The 27,001-nt window shown below is 46.3% G+C and overlaps 1 protein-coding gene across 4 annotated transcripts in view; it reads left to right on the top strand.

Annotated features, from left to right (window-relative positions):
- The window catches only part of LOC149523776 (uncharacterized), a 49,043-nt gene that overhangs the window by 19,202 nt on the left and 2,840 nt on the right, over positions 1–27,001 (top strand). For all 4 annotated transcript variants that reach the window (XM_089781058.1, XM_089781057.1, XM_089781056.1 and 1 more), the window contains exons 4-7: positions 10,809–11,035; positions 15,853–15,936; positions 17,692–17,739; positions 25,303–25,393. In XM_089781058.1, the coding sequence (XP_089637184.1) occupies positions 10,949–11,035; positions 15,853–15,936; positions 17,692–17,739; positions 25,303–25,393 (310 nt within the window). In that variant the 5' untranslated portion in view covers positions 10,809–10,948. The remainder of the gene's footprint in view (positions 1–10,808; positions 11,036–15,852; positions 15,937–17,691; positions 17,740–25,302; positions 25,394–27,001) is intronic.

Below are 27,001 nucleotides of genomic sequence, written 5' to 3'. Positions count from 1 at the left end.
AACCAGAAAGCATAGGTCACGGAGCAACGTTGAGTCACTTTTGAGTCTATGCTCGCTGGTTGTGCAGAGGACCATTACTTAGGTGTGTGCATGAGGACACCGGGTTGTAAATGCCAGTGGCTGGAGTTGGATGCCCCAGTGACTCTGCTGGGGGTGGATGCTGTTTGGGATAAGAGAAGCACAAGACTTTCAGTCAATGTTATTAGGTTTCTCCTTATTATCTTATTTCTCTGATGGTTCTGTTATTCCTATTAGGTCTGCTCAGGATTTCCATGGGGAAAGAGGGATTTTGGGGAGAGGCATCCAGACAGGGAAATTAGGACCCAGACTGAGGAAGGTCAGTGGGGGAATCTGGGACTTGGGAAGGAGACCCTGAGAAGGATCTGCTGAGTGGATTGGGGGGTTGCAACCTGGGAGGCACATCAAGTGTTTTAGATCCAGACATGGATCTTGGTTCTTTTGGTGGAAGGTTGCTGGGGAAGCCTGGGACCTGGACCATGACTTGAGAACAACCCCATTATATGAGTCTCCCTGTGTAGTGGCCATGAGCTGGGCTCTGAGCCCCAACTTTTCTCTCTGGCGTGGGGCTGGATGTGGCCCCCTGATTGGCTGAGCATTTCAGTAATACTTTCCAGCTCCTGACTGTACTCAAGATGCTGCCACGACCCTAGGATTTCAGGTGGGGAACTCTAACCCAGGACTTTGTGTCAACACATCTCCTGCCAGCCTGGCCCCCTGGGAGCAGCGAGGCTACCTTCACCGTGCAGCAGGGTTTAGCACGCAATTCATACATGTGCTGGGCTGGCAAATCCCAGGCTGTAGCATACTCTTCCTTGGGGGCCTTCCCATCATTTCCTAAACCAGGGCTTCCTTTCCACTCACTAGCATAGCTGGTGCAGAGAGTTATCAGATATAATTATGGCTTCCTTCTATAATTATGGCTCCCTTTGCCATGATGATCCAAAGTGCTTTATAGACTGTAGTGAATTAACTCTTCATTTCCTCTGCCCCATGAAAGTGGGAGACTATTAATATCTGAACTAGTATTTATTCCATAATTTTAGACAGAGACACTGAGGCATGAATCAGCTGGAGAAGCTGTGGGAGAGCCACAGGAACTGATCCCAGATCTCATGAGTGCCTTTCCCCTGTCCTAACCATTGAACAATATTCCCTTGTGTGAGTATTGACATCTGACCTCTGTTCAGAGACATTACCCAGCAATTCTATTGAAGGTTCCTGTGTGCTCTGCCTGGTCAGAATCCTGATTGTGAAGGATCCAGGACCCTAGCAGATGTCAGGGGAAGGGCTGTTGGAGCCAGCAGGAAACTAACTTATTCCATGCCATGGCACATGTCTTCCTGTGCCTGTGCTTCTAGGAAGACACCCGGTAGACTCATAGCTGCTAAGGGCTCAATGCTCCAAAGGAGTTAGGCTCCTAATTTTTATTTAGGCTCCTAACTATTTTTGAATAGGCAGTCCTAATTACCACCAGTCCTTCTGTGTACAGTATCCTGAGAGCCAGAGCCAGCTCCTGCTGTAAGACAGGGTTAGAGCTGCCACTGCACACCTGGGAGCATGCGCTCAGGCTCTGGGGGCAAGGGAGATGACAGGGGCGAGGCAATGGAGGACCAAAAAGGAAAAGTTTGTACCTCTGGTTCCACCTCCCCACGTGCACATGCAGACTAACGCACCTGCCTGCTGCTCACAAGATGGGGTAGACAGGCAGCACGAGCTGGGCTGTTAATCTCCCCCAAGGTACCTTTCCTAGGTAAATTCATTGGAAAAGTGGCAATGACCAGGCTCCTATGCTGTTCAGCCTAGGACCTGTGACCCTGGTGCTTATTCGCCCCCAAGACTGTGCCACTGTAAGCCCTGCTGCCCATAGCAGCCAGCCAAGGCCCATCAGACCCCTGCCCATGGAACTGCGGCATGAATATGACCGGCAGCTGAAAGTGCTCAGACCAGTTCTGCGTGCTTTCCACCAATTCCCTGGTTGCTTCCACCTCATCTAGTTCAAAGCCCTAGTCAGAATCTCCAAGGCACCAGCCAGAGAGATGCCTAGTGGGATATCTTTTCCAAATGTGCCTTAATCCCATAGGGTATGTCTACACTTGCAGCCTATTTCAGAATAGGGCTGCAAATGCAGGCATTCGAAATTGCAAATCAATGAGGTTTAACAGGTAGTTCGAAATAGGGCTTTATTTCGAACGCCCATTTCACTGCCGCGTGTAGACGCGGGCAGTTATTCCGGGCTTGTACATTTCAAAAATGGCGCCCGGCCGGGAAGATGCAAATCAAGCACGGGATATTTAAATCCCAGGCTTCATTTGCAAGTCCGAATGCCTACATTTGCAGCCCTATTCCGAAATAGGCTGCAAGTGTAGACATACCCATAGATCTCAGCCAGAGTTAGATGTCTTGGCACTTCTGAAAAAAATCACACTTAGTGCCTATCTGTATCTTTTGGTGCCTAATGCTTTTGAAAATCTGGCACAGAGTCTTCCATGGTCTTGGATCAGGGTATGTCAGGGCCTGCCTCTTCACATGTGCCTCACCAAGACAGCTGTGCTCACAGGGGACACAAACTAAAAGGGGCTACAGTGAAATTGGAACAAGCTGAAAAAATGAGGAAGAATGGCTCTTGCGCAAGAGGGGGATTTTGCGCAAAAAGGAGCCATCTACACAGCTCCTTTTTGCGCAAAAGCCTCTTACACATAAATGGCCCCTAATTAATTATGCAAATGAAGCATGGCAATATGCTAATCCGTGCTTCATTTGCACTAGCTTTTGCGCTAAAAGGAAGCAGTATAGATGTAGCCCTAGAGAAAGAAATCTAGAGTGAGAGGCTGGACTCTTGGGGTATGTCTACAGAGCAAAGTTATTTTGAAATACCAGCTGTTATTTCAAAATAACTTTACTAGCATCTACACAGCCAAACTGCTATTTCAAAATTAATTCGAAATAGCGGAGCGCTTATTTTGAATTTGGTAAACCTCATTCCACGAGGAATAACGCCAAATTCGAAATAGTTATTTTGAAATAAGTGCTGTATAGACACTTATATCGAAATAGGGGGCCTCCAGCCTTCCCAGGGTGCCCTGGTGGCCATTCCAGCCTCAACCAAGAACACTCCTCTTCTTCCCCCCCTCCCTGGAGCCCTTAAAGGAGTCGACTCTGGTCACAGTGCCTGTGCCAGCTCCAAGCCTGCCAGCCCACAGCCAGCAGTCACTGCCCCTGACCCAGTGGCCCCAAAACATGAGCCAGCCAGCCCTCCACCACTCCCCAGGAGCAGTCTGCCAGCTCCCAGGTGCCTGCCAGGGCCCGGAGAAGATGGGCACCTTCCTGGTCCAGGGTGGAGATCATGGACCTTATTCAGGTTTGGGGAGGGTGCCCCCAATGTCCATGAGCTCCTCACTAAATGGAGGAACATGGCCGTCTATGGCAGGATAGCTGCCAGCCTGGCCACCAAAGGCCACATGCAAACCCAGGAGCAGGTTTGCATGAAAATCTAGATGGTCCGGCAAGACCCCCAACCTTGAGCCCTAAGCTTCCCCTCCCCCATCTTCCCCTTGCTTCCCCCTTACAGCTCCCTCCTCCCAGGTTTCCCCCTCCCCTCTGCCACCCTCTCTTCTCTCCTCTCCAGACTCTTTTCCCCAGTCTCACCAGAGTTTCATTCCCCCCCCCAGTTGTTTTAAATAAAGAGAGTTTGTGTTCATGAAAATACATGTATTTTATTTGACATTAGGAAGGGGGATTAGGGAGGGGTCAGTGGAAGGACATGAGGGAGGAATGAGGCACAAGCCCCCAGTGGGACAGACCAGGGACGCTCTTAGTGCTCCTCAGGGTGGAAGCTTTCCCATAGGGCCTCCTGGATACTGACGGCCCCCCGATGGACCTCCCGGATGGCAGTCTGCAGAAAGTGCAGCCAGGCTTGCAGCAACACGTCCATGAGAAGCACCAGAGTGCCATGGGGCAGCTTCGGCTCCATGTTGCAGAGTGCTGTGGTGTCCCAAGTGAGGGGAACCAGAGCACACAGAGACAAAATGCTTTGCTGTCCCTCATCGAGGTAGGCAAGCAAGCAGGGAAAGCTGAGAACCGGCTGCCCGGGGGGGGGTCCCTTTAAGCACAGGCCTCAGATAACCTCAGGCAGCAGCCACACAAAGTAACTCCTGACCCGATGCCCTGCCGGACCTGGTTCTGGCCTACCTTAAATGCAATGCAGCGTCCACTCAGTGTGGACGCGCTATTTCAAAATAGCAAAATGCATTTCGAAATGCATTTTGTGTGTAGACACATTATTTCGAAATGATTTATTTCGAATTAACTATTTCAAAATAAGATATTTTGAAATAATGCTGTAGTGTAGATATACCCTTGGGTAGCAAGAGCAGAGCCCACTGTCATGATTTATTGGGTTATCTTAATGAATTTTGTACCCAGACTACTCTGAAGAGCACCCAGGTGGCTGGGCAGATAGAAGAATAAACAGCGTGAAACATGGGGTTTCTGCCTAGAAATTCCTCTTAAAATGATTGAAACTGGATGATTGAGGAACTGAGTAATGGGAAATGGAGACATAACCTACGTCACTGGTTGAACCCAGCTGATGGCAGCAGTAAATAGCCCTTTTGAGGAGGTAGCTGACTAGTGGTCCGTGTGTGAGAAGAGCTGGTGACACCAGTCTATTTCCTAGCAGATGGGCCTTTGATCCCCAAAGCTGCCATCACAACTGGCAGGACATGACTGCATTGCTGGCTATCTCTGCAGCATGGTGAAGGACTGAATGGACAGAGAATGAATCCTCCTCTTCCTCTCCCCCCAACTTATTCAGATAGGGTATGTCTACACTACCCTCCTATTTCGAAATAGGAGGGTAATGTAGGCATACCGCAATTGCAAATGAAGCCCGGGATTTGAATTTCCCGGGCTTCATTTGCAAAAGCGGGGCGCCGCCATTTTTAAATCCCCGCTGGTTCGAACCCCGTGCTGCGCGGCTACACACGGCACGAACTGGGTAGTTTGAACTAGGCTTCCTAGTTCGAACTACCGTTACTCCTCGTGGAATGAGGAGTAACGGTAGTTCAAACTAGGAAGCCTAGTTTGAACTACCTAGTTCGTGCCGCGTGTAGCCGCGCGGCACGGGGTTCGAACCAGCGGGGATTTAAAAATGGCGGCGCTCGCTTATGCAAATGAAGCCCGGGAAATTCAAATCCTGGGCTTCATTTGCAATTGCGGTATGCCTACATTACCCCGCTAGTTCGAACTAGCGGGGTAGTGTAGACATACCCATACTTACTTCATGCTCATCACCATGGTACCAGAGGACTTAAAAGTTTATTCCCATTTTCTCGGTGAGGAAATGGGGAAACTAAAGCACAGAGAGAAACCAAGTGTCTTTCCTGGGAGTGCACAGGAGACTCTATAATATTATCAGGAACTAAACCCCCAGAACCCAAATAAAACTTCTCCCTCAGCACCTGAATTGGCCTTCTCAGTAAAGGTGTGAAGCAGGGAGGTTTGCACAGCTGCTGTCCTCGTGGTACTTTATGGGGCGAGCGAGAAGATAGCTGTTTCATGGGCTGTGAGTTGGCTTTCACCACCACTGTCAAATAATGGGTCAATGGTTTGCTCTAGAGGGCCCATCTCTCCCTCCCCTGTCAGCAAAGAGTTCTGTTGTCGGTGTTGGGCATAAAAAACGCAGAACAGGTGCCATCTCTGCAGGTTCCTGGGGCTCTGGTTATACCTGCTTGGAAGTTCACCTTGTTAACATTGCACAAGGGGGGAATTTTTCCAGGTGATTTGGTGCTGCAGTGTTTTTGCAATCATGTTCTCTGGCCTGCGAGGGACAGTCTAGGCAGGATGGTTTCATTTCCATACAGGAGTCTGCCTGAGAGGGGATATTTTCCAAACTGTTGCCACTTTTCCTGGAGATAACATTCAGTGTCCCAGACAGTCCAGTGCACTGGCTGAAGTGCTCATTGGAAATGACAGAGAGTTCGGATATCTCTTGATCTGCTATCTGCGTCTGTAGAGACGTTAGTGTTGGGTTTCTCGGAAGGTGAAAGTAATTTCCCATAAAGTGAAAGCAGAACATTGTTGCTACAGTTGTTGAAATGAAAGGTTTCTCTCTGTCTTGCCTTCTCGGCCCCTTTGTATTCAGTATTCTATCCTCATCAATTTGATACAGGGCTTGGGTCAAGTTCTGCTATTGCTGCTACCAATGTGAATCACGCCTGACCATACTGATATATCAACCGAATTACTCTGGATTGACATCAATTTAAGTGAGAGTGGAGTATGGCTTTATATTGTGGAGTGAGAGTTTTGCTCTGTGAATGTTCTTTTCCTTTTAAAGCTATAGTGACAGTTCTATGGTCAAAGTTAGAACAAGGGCTCCATTATCTACGCCTCATTAGTCCTTTAAAAAAAGGTTGCGTGCACACTTTACATTTTGCAGGTGTGGGTTGTGGCTGGATGAGACATTTCTGGCAATCTTGCAAACCGTTTCTGAGATAAGGGTCTTACAGAAAACATTTTTGGCACGTATTTCTACAAAAGAAAAACTGGCTTAGAAATGACAGATTTCCCTAGTGAGATAAAGTGCTCAGGAGTGTTTCTGGAAAAAGGGTTGTTCAGTTTTGGAGATACTCAGAAAAAGAAAGGTGTGAAATATATCAGAGGCCTCCCCTGAGGGCACTTATGTCTTCCCCTAAGCTATGGACAGGTCTGGTACACTGCAGAATTCATCACATGCTTGCGATATCTTGGGGGGCATTTATAAATCCATAGAGTAGTGATTAGAGTGCTGGCTTGGGAGTCAGGCCACCTGCGTTCTAGTCCTTCCCCTTGCAGGAGAAAATGTTTTCACTTACCTGTGCCTTGGTTTCCCCACCAATATAACATGAATGATGATGCTTCCTTTGTAAAGCCCAGAGAGCTACTGATGAACAATGCTGTGTAAGAACAAGGTACTATGGTTGTTCCAGGCACCGCTGTCTTGGACAAATCTTGCATCCACTTCTGTGGGATTAAGAGCCACCCCTCCAAGGACTTCTGCTTGGATAGTTTTGCTTGCAAAACTCTTCTCATCACCTTGCCCCCACAAATCCACACCTCTGAAAAAAGAAATGTATGGACAGCTCTTGGCAACCTTCCTACATTTTTCTGCAGGCCTGATAGCCTTTATAAAGTTTGTCAGACTCTATAAAGTTTGCCATCTGTCACAGAAAGTGGTCCCTGTACAGGAACTAGGCCCCTCTGAGTTTATGCAAAGGAAAGTATTTGAGTGCTGCATGCTATGTCTGCTGTGCATGAACATTTACACCCAACACACCAAGTCAGGATTTAGTTCACCCCTTAGCTATTCACTGAGGATCGGCTACAATCGGGGGATAGTTTCCCTGCACACACACACATCCCCTGTGGAGTTTGCTAGAACTCTCAGGGGAAGCTGGAGGGAAGGAGTTTCACTGGCAGATCCAGCAAAACATCCAGAACTCCAGTTCCAGGAGTTTGCCAAGGCCTCTCTGGAGTCCAGCACACGCTTCATTAGACTCATCGTTCTGATGCAGCACCAAAGTGTGTCAGATCAATTCACACAAATATAGAGCGATGTGAGGCACAGGGGGATGGAAAAGCTTGGTTGAGCTAGGATTAAGGTTAAAAGATTGCATCAATATATATTTAAAAACCCTATTAGGGTATCTTCATTTTACAAAAATAACCCAATAATTAAAAATATGGAGGTGAGGCGTTAAGGTACCTTAGCAATCTTAATTCTGCCCCATTTTCCTGCACACTCGCCATCCAAGTACATCCTTTACATTAACAACGAGAAGTCCTATGGCACCTTATAGACTAACAGATTTATTGGAGCACGAGCTTTCGTGGGCAGAGACCCACTTTGTCAGATGCATCTGATGAAGTGGGTCTCTGCCCACGAAAGCTTGTGCTCCAATAAATCTGTTAGCCTATAAGGTGCCACAGGACTTCTCGTTGTTTATGCAGATTCAGACTAACACGGCTACCCCTCTGATACTTGTCATCCTTTCCATTGTATTCCCAGTTTATCCAATGGCCTGATAAGTGACCTTGGGCAAATCATTTCACTGCTCTGGGTCTCAGTTTGCTCATCTGTGAAATGGGGATAAATGACCCCAGCCTCCGTTGTAAAGTGCTTTGAGAGTGACTGATAAAAAGAGCAATATAAGGGCTAGGTCTGATGATTTCATCGGTGATGTCAGCCATGCCCCATCAGTAATTTTTTCACTCTGCATTAGGGATTGTACAAAAATGTCCATCAAAACTAAATTGTTTTAGTTGTCTGAGAAGCATTTCTCCACGTACATTAGGTGCCCACTGCCCATGGGCTACCTGCATGACCACAGATTCTTCTCCACTGCTTTGCTTAGCAAGCCAGCTTCACCAACATCCTTCCATTCACCTCAAATATCAACGCTATAGCCATGTCCAGTCTACCCATTTACTCTTCTTCTCTTCTGTGTATGTCACAAGCAGCCTCTGCACCCCACTCGCCATCACTGTGCCAGAAGTCTCAAAGCCACACGGGGAAAACTAGCTCCTCTGTGGCAGCTGTGCAGAATGTAACAAACACTGCCATTCACCTGTGAGCAGGACCCGGACCCCGTGTATTCCCTCCCAGGCATTATTGTAGAACAATACAGAAAATATAAATCAGCGTCCTCTGGGATACCGTGTTCCACTTTAGTCTCCTCGGCTAAAATCTTCCGCACTCATTCAAGCACTTGGCAGCCTAACTCCCATTGAAAGCAAGTGGGACATAGGGTCCTAAGTGCCTACATCACTTTTTGAAAACAGGATTCATCTAAGTGACTTAGGAACAATCTTTCAGAAATGTTACCACTAACCCCTGTGTGAGGGGAACCCTGTCGCAAGCGAGACAAGGTTACAGTTAACTTGGGCACATTCACTCCATCTGGGCAGCGGTTAGATAGCTACTTGTCATAGAAGCATATAACACTAGGACTGGAAGGGACCTCGAGAGGTCATTGAGTCCAGTCCTCTGCCCTCGCAGCAGGACCAAACACCACCTAGAAGGAGCAGGACTGAAAGAGAGATCATGTTCTAGCAGACACCTGGGCCTTACAAACAAGTTGAGAGTGCTCCGTCTGGGGAAGAAGTGGCTGGCTGGCTTGCTCCTGTGGAGGGCTGATGTACCAGAGGCCTTTGGAGGACAGAACCTTCAGGATGGCATAGGCGGGGTGGACCAGTGTGGGATAGCAGAGCTGGGGAAGGCAGTGGAACTCCACGTAAAGGTTGAGCACAGGATGGGGTGTTACCGCCAAAGCACTTTGGACTAGCCACTTCTCAGCTGGAGGGCTGACTAGACAGACAGCCCTACGGTGATGAAAGCCCCTGCAACATCCCACCCTGAAGCAAGGGGGCACTCTCTGGACTCATCATTATGACCCCCAATTCAGGAAAGGCTATGAAGACAGTAACAATGATACGTGGTTGAGGCAGGGGTGGAACTTCCACAGGAGAAGAGATTTAATGGACTAGGAGTCTCAAGATTGTCCAGAAGAGGAGAAAGAGTTACGTGCTCTCTGAAGGTGTGGTGGGAAAGGAGGGGGGGGGGGGGCACAATGTCTGTGCATATTCAGTGCTGGGATTCCTGAACAGGGAATGGCTTTGGCTTCTCCCAGCCATGCTGTTGTTGACTGTTTATTTTGTGATCAGAATTACTGCCCAAAGAGGATTCAGCTGAGGCTCCAGTCTGTGTTTGCCTAATCCAGCAGGGCTCAGTTCCCTAGGCTCAGCATAGTCTTCCGGACACTTTTGGCATTCGGTGCAGTAGGGAATGAAGAGCAGAGAGCTAGCCGGTCAGATGGCATATGTAGTTAGTGTCTTTCCCCAGCAGAGCAGCAAACTGGAAGCTGTGCTGAGAACCTGTCTGCATCAGGGATGGTCTGACACAACCAGCACAGGTAACTGCTGGGAGCTGCACCCCTCCGCCTCAGCTCAGGCTGGATTTATTCCACTTCCACCACTCTCTTCTGACCACAGAACCCAGAGAAGAGGTCCTTGACCCAAGATCCCACCACTAGCACTGGGACCAAAGGAACTTCACAGTCTGACTTCCTTCTTTTCTCCAGCAGCCGGACTGGAGGAGAACCCTCAGGCATGAGCAAGGAAAGTGACTGGTCCCTCACAGGTTCCCAACAGCTCATGGCCTGAGTTATTTCTTGGAGACATATACATCCCAAGGCCAGAGCAGATTCCAAACTCAGAGGGGTCTACATGGGGCTGGGAGAGAAGAGTCAGATGGGAAGGGGTGGCATGGACATTAAACAGTTATTTTATTGCAGTATCTTTCCTTCAATGTTAGTTTGTCTAAAGCAGTATTCAGGAGCCAAAAAATTAATGTGTCCTAAAGAAAACCCACCAGGAGACCTGGGCCTGGGTTGCACATCCTTGCTGTGTCCTTCAAAGGCTACCCCATCCTACAGGAATGCTGATATGCCATCTGTCATCCAAAGGAGCTAAACCTTCTATAAGCCCTGAATCTAAACCTCTACTACTGTTGTCCATATGATATCCAGTCCAAAAATAATCAGAGAACTTCCACCTTGAGGGCTAACACAAGCCCTGCATCCCCTCTTAACAATAAAAAGCAGTGCAAGGATTTCATGTCAGAGGAGAGGGAAGGGAGAACAAATCACTACTTACGACATGTTCTTGTGCTTGTAGAAGGCAGCTGTGTCCTCAGACCCTCCCCCTCAGCAGGAATGGTGCTGTCGTGCCTGATTCTATCCTCACTTCAGTCCCTACAGGTGGAGAAGGGGTCTGCTTACGACGGAGTGGAAAGAGAGCAAGGAGGTGAGATTTTCATTCCCATTGCATCAGCTGCCCATGGGAAAATAACCTGTCGGGCCACCATCTGTGAGACGTGGGAAGGGCCACCATGAGCAGCAATGAGAAGCAAATGGACTCATCTCCTCTGCTGGAGCCACCCAAGAGGAAGAGGGGAAGACCAAAGAAGCAACCTCAGGTGAGTGCCCACGGCCTTAAGAAGAAAATTGAGCCTGTTAGATTAGTAAGTAGCCACTGAGCAGGTAGGGGCTCACTGGCAGAGCCAAGAACAGCTGGCTGTAATGAAATTAAGAAACTCTGCAGGACAAGCATGGCTTGTGGCAATCTGGGGGCATGGTACTTTATAGTAAACACTGCTGCTGCTTGGCAAAGCATGTTACACTACATGTTATATGCCGCCAGTGGCAAGTACTTAGTTGTCTCAACCATGCATCCAACTTGGCAGTCCACATCCCCCAGGCCATTGAGTGTCATAAGGAGAATTATCCATGACCCTAGTTCAGCATTCAAGAGTGCTGGGGAATAGAGCTGGGTGTAGGGATGTGAACAACTAGTCGAGCAGTCGACTTTCCAATAAGCAAATGCTTATCGGATAGTCAACATGCTAGTCGACTAGTCATCTCCCTCCTTTCTGTCTATCAGAAAGAGGCAGCAAGGGAGGGGGGAAGAGAAGAGGGTGCTTCAAAGCAGCAATGTCACACTGAGCCCAGGGTCAGCGAGGAAGTCCCCAGCTGACCCTGGGCTCCACGCAACGCTGCCACTTTGATACACCCCAGGGAGCACGGGGCCAGTGGGGGACTGATCCGCTGGCCCTGTGCTCCCCACAGCACCTTCACCTTTGAAGTGTAGCAAAAGCCCTGGGTCTGTTTCTATACTTCAAAGGCAAAGGTGCCCTTATCGACTAATTGAATGGCATCGACTATTCCATTAGTCAATTAATCAAAATTTAACATCTCTACCTGGGTACATTGTTTTTTGGTGAATAGTTTATTCACTGAACAATGCAATTTGGGGTCGACTATAAGGGTTTGCAAATTTGGGTTGAATTGCTGAATCATTTCAACTGGAAAGCAAGGGAAGGGATTTCCTGATATATTGACATGCTTTTTAAAAAAAAGTTAAAACAAAACATTTTTTGTTTCAAATTCAGAGACCTTTAACTAAAAAAACAGTGGAAAACGCTTGAAAACAAAATGATCTTTTCAGATGGAAAACAATATTTATTTGACCCCAAACAAATTTCGGGAAGGATTTTTTTGGTTCATCAACTAAATTGAAAAATCAGTTATTCTACCCGTCCTACTAGGGAGTTTTTTGCTTTTGTGGGGATGGGTAGAGGAAGAGGATATATGTTCTCTCACTCCTCATTCCATGCATCACAGCTGGAATGAATAACACTTTGTCCTACATATATATAAAACACACACATTTTTTATGCATACAAAACCAAATGCATGTATTTGTGTCTATATATACACCAATATATAGCTACAGTGCAGGTACATTAATAAATATATGCATCAGCATATACACCTCCATGCAATGAAATGTGTAGAATGAAATATATGTAATGAAATGTAGGCAGCTCTCTATAATGAAACATGTAGATATGTCCATGTGTTGTGCATATACAACACATGGGCATACCCACATATACTAAGGCATCCTTCTGTCTATGTGCACACCTACATATAGGCAGGGCAGAGTTAGATTTTCATTGGTAAATGTCGATTTCACACTACATATACAAAGCAATGAAAAAATAGTTCCAGCAATGATCACTGACATTTTAAGATCAGCAAAATTAAGAAAAATGTTGCTTGAGAACTTATTAGTATTTTATTTACTTACTATATTTTGATGTGATGGTGACAATTTGTGTTTGACTAGTTACAAAGCTTTAACTTTTTGACTCCCAAGATCAGCTGTCATTAGATAATTGTCTGACCCTGTCTCCACAATTTCCCTAACTCCTAAATTTATATCAGCTAAAATATTCTTAAACCCCATACTTTTGTGCAACTGTGAAAATGAAAAATCTTGCTATATATTTTAGAATGCGAATCTGTCTCTGTCTGTCTGTCCATCTGTAAGTTCATTTGTTCAAGACCTCCTCCTATATGGTAAGAGCTAGGACCACCACATTTGGTATGCAGCTTCCTCTTATCAAAACTTAAATTAAAGCAAGGTCAGGGTTTGGTTGTGCCAGAATAATGGCATGTGCCTGGAATTTGATTGTTTCTCATAACATGGAAAGGAAGGGATGTGGCAGGAGTGATAGTAATACTGCAGAATGACCATAGGTGGCAGCAAAGGGCCAGAGATGAGAACCAGGACAGCTATAATGCCATTGGGCCAGGAGGGGGATGGGGTGGAGAAAGGGACAGCTATCTTCTATATATTTGAGAGAGTTTGTCTATGTGTGTCTGTCCTCTAACCAGGGGGCATGCACTCCTCCCATGGCTGGCCTGCTGCAACTACCATGGACAGTCATTTCTCACCTGTCCCCAAACTGCTTGGTGAAAGCAGGCTGGGGTTGTCCTCCCCGGGGTAGCCTGCAACCTGAACCCCTCATCCCCAAACCCACCTCAGAATGATGATTTAAATGAAGAAAAACAAAACTACCAAAAAAAAAGCTGAATACTCTGTAAAGCTCATAGTTTGTTCTCAGAATAATCCTGATCAAGAAAACACATAGACGACTGCCCCAAAGATAGTCAACCCCCCAAAAAACAGAGTGCCTCATCTATAACACATATATCAAAGGTAAAATATGGTGCAGTGCCCTTATGAATGTGAAAGTCACTTCGGGCATGTCTACACTAGGAAACTATTTCAAAATAACTAAAATCAATTTAATGACTCCCAAAATAACAACATCGAAATAGTGTGCTCACACTATGGGAAAGCCTCAAAATTAGTCCAAGGCAGGCTCCATTAATGTGGATGTGCTACAATCAACTTAGAGCCCCAGGAAGCATTGGGGAGTAATTGGTTCATATTATCCTGGGGAGTCGTTATTTCAAAATAGTGGCACTGGAGTGTCCACGCTACCACTATTTTACAATTAGCATTATTCCCCATGGAAAGCAAGAGTACAGATTTTGAAATAGGTGGCCCGTTATTTTGAAATAACGAGCTTGGTAGTTTGGACGTTCTGCTTTTTAATTCGACGTTAGGGGGTTTATTTCAAAATAAAGCTCTGGTGTAGACCAGGGCATTGAGTGCACAAGTTAAGAATAGGGCCATCGGCATGCTCCATGCTCAGACAGTGAGTGAGGTTTTGGATCACTGACAACTGAGACCACAGAACTGAAATCAACACGTGCCTGCTGATACCATCTTCATTGTCTTTATTTGTGTGGCTTCCCTGTTGGTCACTTTCCTGATAGCTCTTGTATTTATTTTCCTTTTTCCCTTTCTTTCCCCATTTACAAGAAAAAATCCTTGCCTTGGCTGGATAAACTTATTGCCCCTCATTTGTGAGCCCGGTATACAAACTGATATTATACGTAGGCATTAATGAGATGCATTTTTTAAAGAATAGGAATCGGTGATAGATCAGAAAGGCAAACATCTGATATTTTTGTACATTTCAGATATGGTGAATTCTGGAGAGAGATCTTAGTGAGTCAGGGCAGGAGCTTAGTTTCACATACGCAAACAATGCAATTATTGGAAAAGGTTGTTTTGAACTGATGACTGAACTGAAACATTGTGAATTGCTGATAGCTGTCTCTGTAGGTGGGTGGCTCCTAGACAACTCAGAATAAGATCTGTATAGATCCTTTCATTTCGTGATGCTGACGGTTCCAACTGAGATCAGGTCAGAGTGGTGAAAAGCTGGTAGCTTGTGTGAAATGAGTCTGATGCCTTAAGCACATCTTAGTACAGTGCACTTCAGCCTTCAGGGCTATGAACACAACACATCGCACATTCTCCTGATTTACACCCTCAAAACAAAGAAGCCTGCTTGGGTTTTTTTTTGTTGTTGTTTTTTTTCAATCAGAGTTTAAATAAGGAACTCAACAGAACTTGAGCCAATATGCATGTGTCTATTTGTATGTTTGGTTTATGTCACCAAATACTTTTTCTCCCTTCTATAAAGCTTTATTCTCTTGTTGGTGCTGATCCAGTAAAAGCAAAATTGCTTCTGAGTCAGTACTAAAAAGGTGCCATTGTGCTGCTTAAGATGTGTTGTCTTTTGGATGTGACATAAAATCAAGGGCTTCCTAACCGCTTGAGGTCCTTTGGTATGTTTTGCAAGAGCTGAGGTGTTAACCCTGATGTTTTGGCAACATTCCAATTCAGGTAACTACTTCCTGAACTCCCTCGGCATTTTAAATTGGAGCCTTTGCTTGCTATCATGCACTGGTCTGTAGTTCCATATTCAGCAGTGCCTGCAATTTGGCTCCAGAAGAAGCGATTCCTTGCATCCAGTATAATCTGTAGACTTTCCTGGGAGCTGTGGCGGGGCGTGACATCAGGAGTTCTGTTGCGCTCCCACAGGGTAGGCCACAATGGACACCTCCTATTTCCAACTGCATAATATCACTTTATCAGTTATTTGCACAGAAAATATGTGTCTGTCTTGGGATGTCTCTGGCTCCCATTACTGTGGTATCAAATCGCTTCACAATGGCTGTGGAGAACTGAGGCATAGAGCGTCTGTGTCTTGCTCGGGATCAGATGGGACACCAGTGGTAGAGCAGGGAATTGGCCCTTTCATCTGAGTCCCAGGCCAGCACCAATGGACCCTTCTTCTTTCCTGGATACTGTATGTTCTGCAAATGCACTTTAGCTGTCTTTTACTGAAGTTTAGACACTGGAAACGAGCAGAGCCAGTGGTATGGAACACCAGCAAGTTCATTGGGTTCTGCTCTTGGTCCATGGACCACAGCAGGAGATTCACTGGGCTACATACTTAGAAGTTATTATTTGACTGCTAGTGCTCAGATTGTCAGAGTAACGGTTACCCTCTTTTTATCCAAGCAGGAGCTTCTGGGACCTTTGCCCTTGAAGAAACCACGAGGAAGGCCAAAAGGAAGCAAAAAACTGAGTTCCAGTGCTGGGCAGACGGTAAGAGACCATGGCATATGTTCAGGAGGCTGCAGAGCTCACTGGCAAGCAAACCCGTCTCTCCAGGCTTTTGCTGGGGGAGCACGAGAGAGGTGCTCTCTCATTTAAAGGCAGGCAGTTTGTGTTGTCTCCTTTTTGTTCAAGTCTTTTAAGATCCCACACACTTTATATGCCTCTTCCACAACTACTTCTACATCATCACCCTGTGCCCTCCATCTGCCTCCACTGATTGTCCTCTATCATCTGCCATTGCCTAGTCACCTTTAGCCTTCTCTCTCATTGTGAGCCCTGCCTAGGTCTCTTCATAGTCATCCTAAGCCCTTTCACACTAAATTGCTGGCACCTACAGGGCCACCTCCTTCTCTTCCTTGTCCTGCCCATCATCTGAGTCATCATCAGCCTCAACATCATGTTCCTTCTCCTCCTAATGGTTCTCTGAGTTATAGTTATCCTCCTTGTCACACTGCTTCTCCTAGTGGTGGCCCTCCTTCTCCCACTTCTCATCTTCTTCCAGTGTGTCTTTCCTTCTCCTAGCACTTCTTGTCCACCACCATCCCATCTGGCACCCTCTGCTTCCTAATCATGTACTTCCTTCCCTCAGTCTACTGCCTCTGCTTCCTCTGGCAAGCCCTTCTCCTAAATCTCCACCAGCTTGCCTTTTCTTCTCTGGCATCCATTCTCCTCCTAGTTGTTTCAGTTTTCATACTTATTTGCCTGCTTCTCCTCTGACATCCTCCAATTCTGCCTGCTCAATATAATACTCTAGGTTATGTCTACACTGTGGAGCTATTTCGGGATACCAGAGGTATCCCAAACTAGCTATCCTGCATCTTAACAGTGTGCCCGTTATTTTGAAATATAATGGGCTTGCTAGTCCGACGTCCCTGTAAACCTCATTCCACGAGGAGAAAGGGACATTTCGGAATAGTGGGATATTTTGAAATTTGGCACTGTATTGACAGCGCCAAATTACGAAATAAGATACTTCAAAATTGACTCGAAATAAGCTGCACAATTTGTGTAGCTCAAATTGCATAGCTTATTTCAAGCCATGGGTGCAGTGTAGATGCACACCTAGACTGTTCCTGTGTGTTCCAGTCCTCTGCTTCATCTGTCTACTTGTCTTCCAAGTCCTCCCTCCCATACAGCTATGTCTTCTTGGTGTCATAGTCTTAGTCCCGGTTTACCTGCTCCTAATCCACAAATGCCTGTCCTTCTCCTCTCTGCTGTATGGCCAGCAACCTCCCTCTCTTCCTCTGCCTTTATTTATTCATCATCGTCCTTTGCTTGCTTCTCTTTCTCCTAAGATCCCACCACCTCTTCCTAATTGTTATAGTCCTAATCATACTCTGCAGTCACACAGGAAGACCTTAAAAATAAGTGACCGTGAGTAAGTTTAGACCTGGCCAACACTTAAAAGTTAGGGCAACATAGTTCCAGTGTTCAGGAGTGTAAAAAAGTCACATCTCTGAGCACTGTTGCATTGACAAATTCAAACCCCCTGAGTGTTGTATCCTTGCTGATCTAATGCCTGGTGTAGAAGCAGGTAGGTCAATGGAAGAATGCTTCTGTCAACCTGACTACTATCCCCTCAGTGTTGGTAAAACCCCTTCCATTGCTGTCGGAAGCAGCTACACCGTAGCACTACAATGCTGTCGCTGTGCCACTGTAGTACAGACATGGCCTTAGCGTATCGATCACAACTGCAATGTGTTATGAAAGAGGACTAGATGACATCTTTTGTTTTAACTAAAGGTAGAATCTTCTGCTGAGAAAAGACCACGAGGACGCCCCCGAAAGTGGGTGAGTACCACAGTGCTGAAATGTTTGTGTTCCTTCTCCTTGCATTCTTTCTCTCAAAGCCCAGAGGATCCCCCAGATTTATGATCTGCTTCCCTTCCCAAGATCCTTAGCTGTGCTGATGCTCTTTAGCCTGGAAGGTCTGGATTCAACTTGAGCACTGATCTGGCCAGATAGGAGATCAATGTTCTTCCTCCTTTCCTACCCTCAGGGACAGAATATGCTGCAAAAACACTGCTAACCTGAGAGCCAGGAACTTCTGGTAATGGGTTACATTTACATCAGAAAGCATCTCTTTTCCACTCCCCATTCCCCATGCTTCAAAAGCAGAGAAAGGATTTCTGAGCTTCCCAGCAAGAGTGGTGCTTTCCTCAGAGTAAGAGGGATCCCTAGACTTCAGGTTCATTTCAAAAGGGGAAGCTCAGAATTCAAGCAAAAGAGAAGGTCATGAGAGACCTAGAACTCTGATAGTAGAGGGCTCATTAATCTAGCAGACATAGGCATAATGAGACTCAAGGGCTAGATGTCTTATTTCTAACCTGGAAGTGTATATTTCTTACAGAGAGTATAATTAACTGTTGGAACAGTTTACAAAGGACTATGATGGATTCTCTGTCCCTTTAAGTCTTTAAGTAAAGCTTAAGTGTCTTCCTAAAGAGAGTGGTCTAGCTCAACCACAAGATCTGGGCTTGTTGCAGGAATCTCTGGGTGAAACTCTGTGGTCTGCTATCCGGGATGATCGCAGTGCATCCCAAGGCATTCCTCCCCAAGAAGGCTGTTGGAGGTGGGGCTCAGGGAACCCACGGGCATCCTTGGGAACTTGTGTCAGAAACTAGTGCTGTGTTAAATCAGTTCTGCAAGCTTCCCACTCCCCAGCCTTCTGATGGCTTTGACCAAATTGGTTGGTGTTGAGATACTTCCTATGACAGATGATCTGATTAGTCAATGCTCTATATTTATAACCAAGGAAGATGAGTAAGGGGGGAGGATAGGGCTGAAAAACACCACCCAAACCAAACTGAAGTCATGATCAGATACCTTTCCCCAGAAGAATGGATAGACCCATGACAAACCTTTCAGCTGGATAGGTTCATTGGCTGCTCTCAGAGCCAAGGAAGGGCTGCACCTGATGCTTGGAGGAAGGGAATTCCTATGGGGGAAAGTGCCATGACCTGGAAGGGTTGGTAGGTGAGTTCCACTAATACTCCCAGGAGCGAGCATTTGACAAACAGGTGGTGAGGGGGAGTGTCTGGACACAGTTGGACACAGTTTCATGAGGCATAAAGGATCTGACGACAAAGGGTTCTGGGGTTGGCTGATCCCCGTCTAGACTACCGCGCTGTGCCAACAATCAGATGATCAGCACAACACGGTGGCCATTTTTATGTAAATTAAGCGTCAATTATTTAAATCGCCGCTTCATTTTGCTATGTCTAGTAAACTCATCTACATGGCTCCGTCGACGGAGCCATGTAGTCTAGACACACCCTAGGAGCCTGCCAGGATGTCTTTTCTTCTCTGTAGCTGAGGTGAGAAGGAAACAGCTGGTTCAGCATATGAGAAGTGCTATTAAGCAAAATGCTTCTTTTGCTTAAATTCCATTTTCTCTGTTCTTATTCTCAACACTTGTGGTTTTTAAGGTCTGCTGTCATGTGGATTTTCCAAGTAGTCCAGCCTTGAGGGCAGCAAACTTCAACCTCTGTGAAGAGATATAGGAGGCAAAGGGGGTGTCAGTGCCCCATCTTGGTCAAGGTGGATAGACAAAGGTGTCCTATGCCAGGGAGTTGTGTTACTATCATGTTAGAGTAGGTATATGTGAGGGGAGATGCTACCAGTCCTCGACAAGAGTTGGCAGTGGTGGTTTGTTTACATTCCTAATAAATGTACCAATGGTCTGTAATAATCCGTGAGTGTGGCCATCTCTAGTTATTGCCCAGGCCCATCTTTTCTCCCAGGCCAGTACAGAGATGGGTGAGCTGGATACCTGTGTGAGGGGAGCTCTGGTGGGCTGGGTCCATGGAATGGTGGGACTCATCGTGGGAGTGATGAGCAGTGGGCTTAGCAGTGCTGGGTGCACTATTAGTTCAGAGCTGCAGAATCTAAACACATAAATATGCAGAAAACTGAGGCTCCCTAAAGAGCATGACGGGTGGTGGGGAGGGGGACAGGGATTCTCTGCTAGATTCAGAGCATTGGCCAGCTGTTAAACACCTGCAGGCACAGGCTGCCCTGTGGTTAAACTGACACAAACATGTAGGAAGGAGATTGGCTCAGCCATGACTCTCAGCCCTGCCAGACTCACCCTGGGTGGCATGTGGGGTGCGATGGGTGGAGTGGAGCCAGCCAGGTATGAGTTCAGAGACATGCAAAAATCTTCCTGTGGGATCCAAAAGGGAAGTGAGGTAAGGAGTAGGAAGAACTGAGAGAAAGAGACTAAGAAATTCTTCTAACTTGATCTAGACTGAAAAGGCTGATCCCACACAGGAAGTATTGTCCAGTGGTTAGGGCACTAGTTTGGGACTAGATTTCTCTGCTCTACCATCAACTTCCTGTGTGACTTTGAGCAAGTCAGGCTATTTGTGCCTCATTTTCCCCAACTGCACCATCGGGAGACACTACAATGCTATGTTAATGAGAACCATATAACTGACCACCTCAGACAGACTGGCATCCACAGTCAGTGAGAGTTACTGAGTGTAATTGAACACAAACCCAAGTAAAATAAAAATTGTCCCTGTGTGGCATAGTCTTGCACTGCCCTTTGACAGCTAAAACTTCCTGTGCTATTTTTAAATTACCAACATTAAAAAGTAGCGCTGGTTGGGGAACTTTCCGTGAAAGTTTTTCATTGGAAATGGCAGTTTCCACAAAACTAAAATGTTTCCCACAGGGAACTTTATTTCCCATCAGAAAAAATGAAAACAAAATAGATATTTTTGGGTTGAGATACCATGGGGGCAGAGGACTAGACGTGATGACCAGTGATCAGCATGGGAGCTGACCCTAAACAAGGCACGTGGTGAGTGGGTGCCTGAGCTGGCAGGGCACACAGAGCTTAGATGAGCACCTCTCCACTCGTGCACCCAGCAGGCATCAGCACAGAGCCAAGTGAGGGCGGCAGAAGTTAGCACATGGAGAATCCTGGGTCCCATGGGCCAGCTGTCATGCTCTGTGAGCTACAGTAACAGCAGGCCAAGGCTTTGGCCCCCTGATGGCAGAGCTGCTCTGACTTATTCAGACCCTTGAGCAAGCTCCTGGGCACAGGGCCGAGGCTCCTGCCAAGACCCCCTAGGAGCACCCAGCTCAGGAAGCAGGTAGCAAGTGGGCAGGGGCCCCAGGTTCCATGTCGCACTCTGCCACTGGCTCCCTGGCCGCAGCAAGTCACCCAGGCTCTGCAGTCATCAGCTGTCATCTGCAGAGAAAGGCCAGCCCCTGCCCTGCCCAGCCAGGCCCCCAAAGCCTAGGCAAGTACTGCACACAGCTGGTGCTGGAGGCGTGCACATGTGGCTAGCCAGGTGACGCTGCTGCCAGTAAGAAAGGGACAGCCAGCCAGCAGCAGGGTGGGGTGTCACTAGCAGGCCAGTACAGAGGCACAAAGTGAACGTGGGGCAAATGCGCTGACCTTAACCTGCACGTGCCTGGTGGGGATTCCCACCCCAGGCTCTGCGGGGCTGCCTACCCCAGCTACACCACAGCACAGCCCCCTGGTGACACTACCTTTCCCAGGAGTCACCACTCACCCATGGGAGTCCATGTCCACCAGGAGTCGAACGAGAATCCCTGTCACAGCCACAAGGATAGGCTAATGACCTCTCGTGGTCCCTTCCAGTTCTAGTATTCTATGAGTCTAGGATTCAAATCAGAACATTTCCAGCTCAAATACAATCAAAAAGGTTTGTTTCTGGTCAGTTGGATATTAATCTGTGTCCACCTTGAGCTGACACAGTGCCTCAGGTGCTCTGGGCCCATGTTCTTCTCTGTGGGTCAGACTCCCTGAGTAGACTACACTTCCCATTGTGCACCACAGTCTCCCCTCTGGTTGAAACCACGTGATATATCATGGGAATTATCATGACTGTGCATCTGCATCATGAAGATGTGATTCAGACTAGGGTTGCCAGGTGTCCAGTGTTGGCCCGGACAGTCCGGTATTTGCGGCTTCTGCCCGGTAAAAAAAACAGAAACTGTCTGGTATTTTCTGTTTTTCTCAGACGGAAGGCCTTTTGGGACATTCTTCCCCTGCCACATCTGGAGGGGGCAAAGTAAGCGTGAGGATTTAACGGTTCCTTGACTCTTTTTGTTTTGGTGCGGTTGTGGGGTGTGGTTTTTTTTTTTTTTTTTTTTTGGCTCAACAACTTTGTTTGCTTGCTTTTGCTCAACCAATTTATTTCTCGCCATGTTCGGTATTTTTGTGAAGCTATCTGGCAACCCTAATCCAGACAGGGAGCACCAGCCCACAGAGGAAAACAGGGGGACCCGGAATTGAAACTTCCACGAGACACCATAGTAGCTTATGCTGGCACAGATTAATGTTGAACCAACCTTTCATTAAGCATTTCAATTGGCTCAGCAAACCAGAATGAAAGCGTTTGATTCAGCAATGTTGCAATGAAAGGTTTTGAATCAATCTTTTTTTTTTCACTTACTGTTCTCTGAAAAATATTGATATTTCAGTTTTCCATCCCAATTCAGTCTGAAACCAAATTTCCACAATATCACCACTTTCCACAGGTCAGAAATTCTGATTTTGACCAGCTCTAGTTAAAAGAACATTAAAGTTGCAAAGTCAAACACTCAGAAATGAGGAATAGCAGCCTATACAACTTTGATTTTGTTTTTTTGGGCTGATGCGTATCTTTGGGCAGATAATACAGTCTTTAATCATATGATCCCATAGTATTTTTTTCCCTGTCTCATTCAGTGCCTAGGTTGAGGCTGGGTGGAACAGAGCAGGAATTGAGCAGTGCACAGCAACATCATACAAGAGTTTTCGGAAAGAATGAAAGACACTTCATGCATATGAAACTACAAGGGGAATCCAGGGATCTAAAATATAATCATGTCAAGCTGGAAGGGCATAACAAGTGGAGATCCACAGGGATCAGTTTTGGGACTGGTTCTGTTCAGTATCTTTGTCAACAATTTATATAATGGCATAGTACAATTATTAAGTTTGCAGATGGGAAGGGTTGCAAGTGTTTTGGAGGGTCATAATTCAAAATGATCTGGACAAACTGGAGAAATGGTCTGAGGTAAATAAAATGAAGTTTAAGAAGGACAAATGCAAAGTACTCCACTTAGGAAGGAACAGTCAGTTTCACATATATAAAATGGGAAGTGATTGTCTAGGCAAGGAGTACTGCAGAAAGGGACCTAAGGGGTCATAGTGGACCACAAGCTAAATATAAGTCAACAGTGTGATACTGTTGTAAAAAAAGCCAACATGATTCTGGGATGCATTAACATGAGTGTTATGAGAAAGACACGAGAAGTCTCTTCCACTCTACTGTGTGCTGATTAGGCCGCAGTTGGAGTATTGTGTCCAGTTCTGGGCACCACATTTCAAGAAAGATGTGGAGAAATTGGAGCAGGTCCAGAGAAAAACAATAAACATTATTAAAGGTTTGGAAAACATGAGCTATGAGGGAAGACTGAAAGAATTGGATTTGTTTAGTTTAGAAAAGGGAAGACTAAGAGGGAGCATAATAGCAGTTTTCAAGTACCTGAAAGGAAGTTACAAGGAGGAGGGAGAAAATTGTTCTCCTTGGCCTCTGAGGACAGGACAAGAAGCAATGGGCTTAAATTGCAGCAAGGAAGGTTTAGGTTGGACACTAGGAAAAACTTCCTAACTGTCAGGGTGGTTAAACACTGGAGTAAATTGCCTCAGGAGGATGTGGAATCTCCATTATTGGAGATATTTAGGAGCAGGGTAGACAGACATCTTTCAGGGTTGATCTACACGGTGGTTGGGCCTCCCATGAGGGTAGGGGACTGGACTTGATGACCTCTTAAGGTCCCTTCCAGTTCTAGTGTCCTATGATTCTATGACTATCATTTCCCAAGATGGAATTTGTCAGGACACTGGGACTTTCACCACTGCTCTTGAAAAAGGTGCCATGGGACACATTCATCCTGCAGTGCTGTTCTCCCTGGTGCCACACTGAGCTGCTGGGTTAGCACTGACAGAAATCCTTACTGAGTCACCAGTACTACTTCCTGCCTCTCCTGTTTCTTCATTGGAGGTCACTTTCCAAGTACTGACCTGGTTCTACCCTTCCTTGGCTTATGAAATGGATTAAATTACATCCTAGCCGGTAAAGTGCTGTGCCTTTTGGTGTTTATCCTATACTTGTAAAACTCTAATAGGACCCTAGGAGCTGGGGTTAGCTTGATGGCTGGATCTCAGTGGTTTCTAGGATCCCTTTTTCTATGAACCATCCGTAGTTGTTACTGGGACGGATGTGGCCCCTGGTTTGCCTTGATCTGGCTTCCAAGCCTTAGAGCCTCCCCCAGCATTGGGGAGCCTGCGCTGGCATGCCAGCCATCCTGCCCTTGCCACCTCCCTGCAGCCTCTGGCCCCCGACTGATTCCCCACCCCTGATTTAGCAGGCAAAGGCATAACACAAGCCAATGGTGGAAAATGAAACTAGTAATAAAGTGTAAATGTTTAAGTGAGAGTAATTGGAACAATGTGCCAATGTCAGGGTGGCAATGTCCAGTGCTGGCAATTTTTAAATCAAGATTGGATGCCTTTAAAAAAAAAGAGGACATGTTCTAGTTCAAAAGGGAGTATTTGGGAAAGTTTTATGGCCTGTGTCATGCAGGGGGTCAGACGAGATGATCACAGTTGTCCTTCTTGCATTGGAATCTGTGAATATTGATGGTGAAATGTGACCAGTGACTCATATCCCATTGTGATGCCATCCTTTATTCCTCCTTGATGCTGTTATATCACACTAAGGATAGTAGACCAGTGAGGTACATCGATAGTTTCAGGGTCCTTGGTAAATTGATATGAGTATCTAACTTCCTATATATCCAGCACACTGGTGCACATAATATTCTCTTTATTTTGCATCTGCAAATGGGTTAAATGGACTAGAAATGAAAGACACCATAACTGAACAGCTACCCTCCTCTTTCATAGACTGCAATCAATTTGTGTTTCTGATATTCCACATGCAGATTCTGGGGTTTCCCAGTTAAACTGACAGGTTCCTGTCTCATGCACCTGCATCAGAGATAAGAGTGTTCCTCACTAAAATGACATTGCAAAACTGCAGGGCTGCCACCTTCCCAAATACAGTAGCGGAGCGCCTCCAACATCTCTTTCCACCCTCTCACACATCCTGGACGAGTACACCACACAACCAGACACCACATACAGTACACACGTACAGCCAATGTGGGCATGGGCTGAGAAGTCAGGCATCTCCTTGATCTTGCACAGCTCATCATTTAAAAGCTGTTAATTAAAGACTTTTTTTTTATCAAATTTGTTTGGTTGGGTTGCTCTGCATGTTATCTTCTCTGACATGATTTCTGTATTTTTTTTTTCCTTTACAGCCTCAGCTACTGATCCAGAAGAAAGAAACTCAGGAAGGCTATCCCCAAGAGAGCAGTGACCTGAATTCTAATTCACCACCTGCCACAGGAGGTCTGGGATTAAATAAACAGAATTGCACAGGATTAAAAACTATTAGATTGAGATTCTGGCCACTTTAGATCAACCAGAAATTATGAGCATGATACATGAATCTATGAATGAAATTCTCTGGGCTGTTACAGAGGAGGTCAGACAGATGAAGTCCCTTATGGCCTTAAAAATAGGCATCAAGGCCCCTCTGCTCTTTTCAGGAGAGCGTGGAAGTTGTTATTGTCGTGGATAAATTCTATCCTGGATAATTCCATGCTGCCTCCAGTACAGTATTCCTCTCCTCTTCCTGATCAGTTAGACTTGCTTACTGTTAAGTGGAGGCTGGGATTTCCGCAGAGATGCTAACATTTCAGTGGTCAATGAAATAACAACAGTATAGAGCACGTATATCTGATTGTAAAATGCTTTGAGATTTTCCAGAACGAAAGGTGCTAAGTAAGAATAATACCATCATCATACAACATTAGAGATGGGCAACAGCTAAAACTGTGGATCTGAATACACCAGACCTTTGGAAAAGTTTGAATCCAGATTTGACGTGTGCAGCTCAAGCTCATTTCTGTCACAAAGACTTCTGCAGAACAAAGTTTTACCATCAGTGAATGCTGCAGGAAGCTAGTCCTTTAACGCTTTCCCTTAGGTGGGTAAGGGATGGGAACTAGCAAGAGGTAGAAGTTGTCATTAATACTGATGTGCGGTCAGCACAGCTGCACCCTCATCCCTTTACCGTTGGTGGCGTTTAATGTGGCGTGCAAAGCAAGCTAACTGACGTCGGGGAGCCAAACCCAATCTTGGTTTCTTAGAAAGCCCCTGGAGACGCCGCATGATGAATGCCAGGCTTGTTAACCTCAGTTGTTTGATTCGGTTTCCTCTTTGACTTCTGCTCCCATATCACTTCCTGCCACTGAGTTGCATGATGACATCAGTGCAGCCACAGGCTTATAAGTGATGACCTCACTTCCTGCCCAATTCTCTGTCTGATTTCTGCTTTTCATAGAGCTCTTAGCATCACCCAAAACCACAGCCTAGGTGGTGGGCACTTTCCTCTTCCTTTCAGTTTGAGCAGGACTGAGGGCAGTGGCATGTGGAATACATTTCCCTGGTGTTACACAGAGAGAAAGGCACAGATGCGGCAGTGAGTGTGAGATGGCAACGTAACCAGTGAAACTGCAACCGCCAGCTCGTTACATCTGTACTTTCTGCTATGGAGACAGGGATGTTTTCTTCTAGTGTGTGTCTTTCACTTTCTGGAGGGGCAGAGCTTTGTAGCAGTGGAGACAGGAAAGCTTCTGGGTCCTGGCGTGAAGTGTGGAAGGTAATACCAGAGCATGCTTCGCATGAAATGGAATAGCCCTCCTCTCTGGAGTAATTCATAGCAATTTTAATTCAAACAATAGCCTGAAAGTGAATCTGGGGTGTGGTCTTGTATTTGGAACCCTGAAGCTGGTGACTGGAAGAATCACTGGCTCTGCATGGCTGGACGCTGTATAGATTTGAGAGTATGATGTTTCCAAACCCCTGGTTTCTCAATGTGAGCCAGGTCCAAGTACCCGCAGCTAACTTAAAACCGGAGGGCTGTGCTGCTGACTAGGGATGTTAAATATCAGT

Source organism: Pelodiscus sinensis, chromosome 11 (assembly GCF_052426305.1).
Source record: "Pelodiscus sinensis isolate ZL-2025 chromosome 11, ASM5242630v1, whole genome shotgun sequence".
NCBI lineage: Eukaryota > Metazoa > Chordata > Testudines > Trionychidae > Pelodiscus > Pelodiscus sinensis.
Note: the sequence above shows the minus strand (reverse complement) of the source record. Positions and strands in the feature narration are given on the sequence as shown.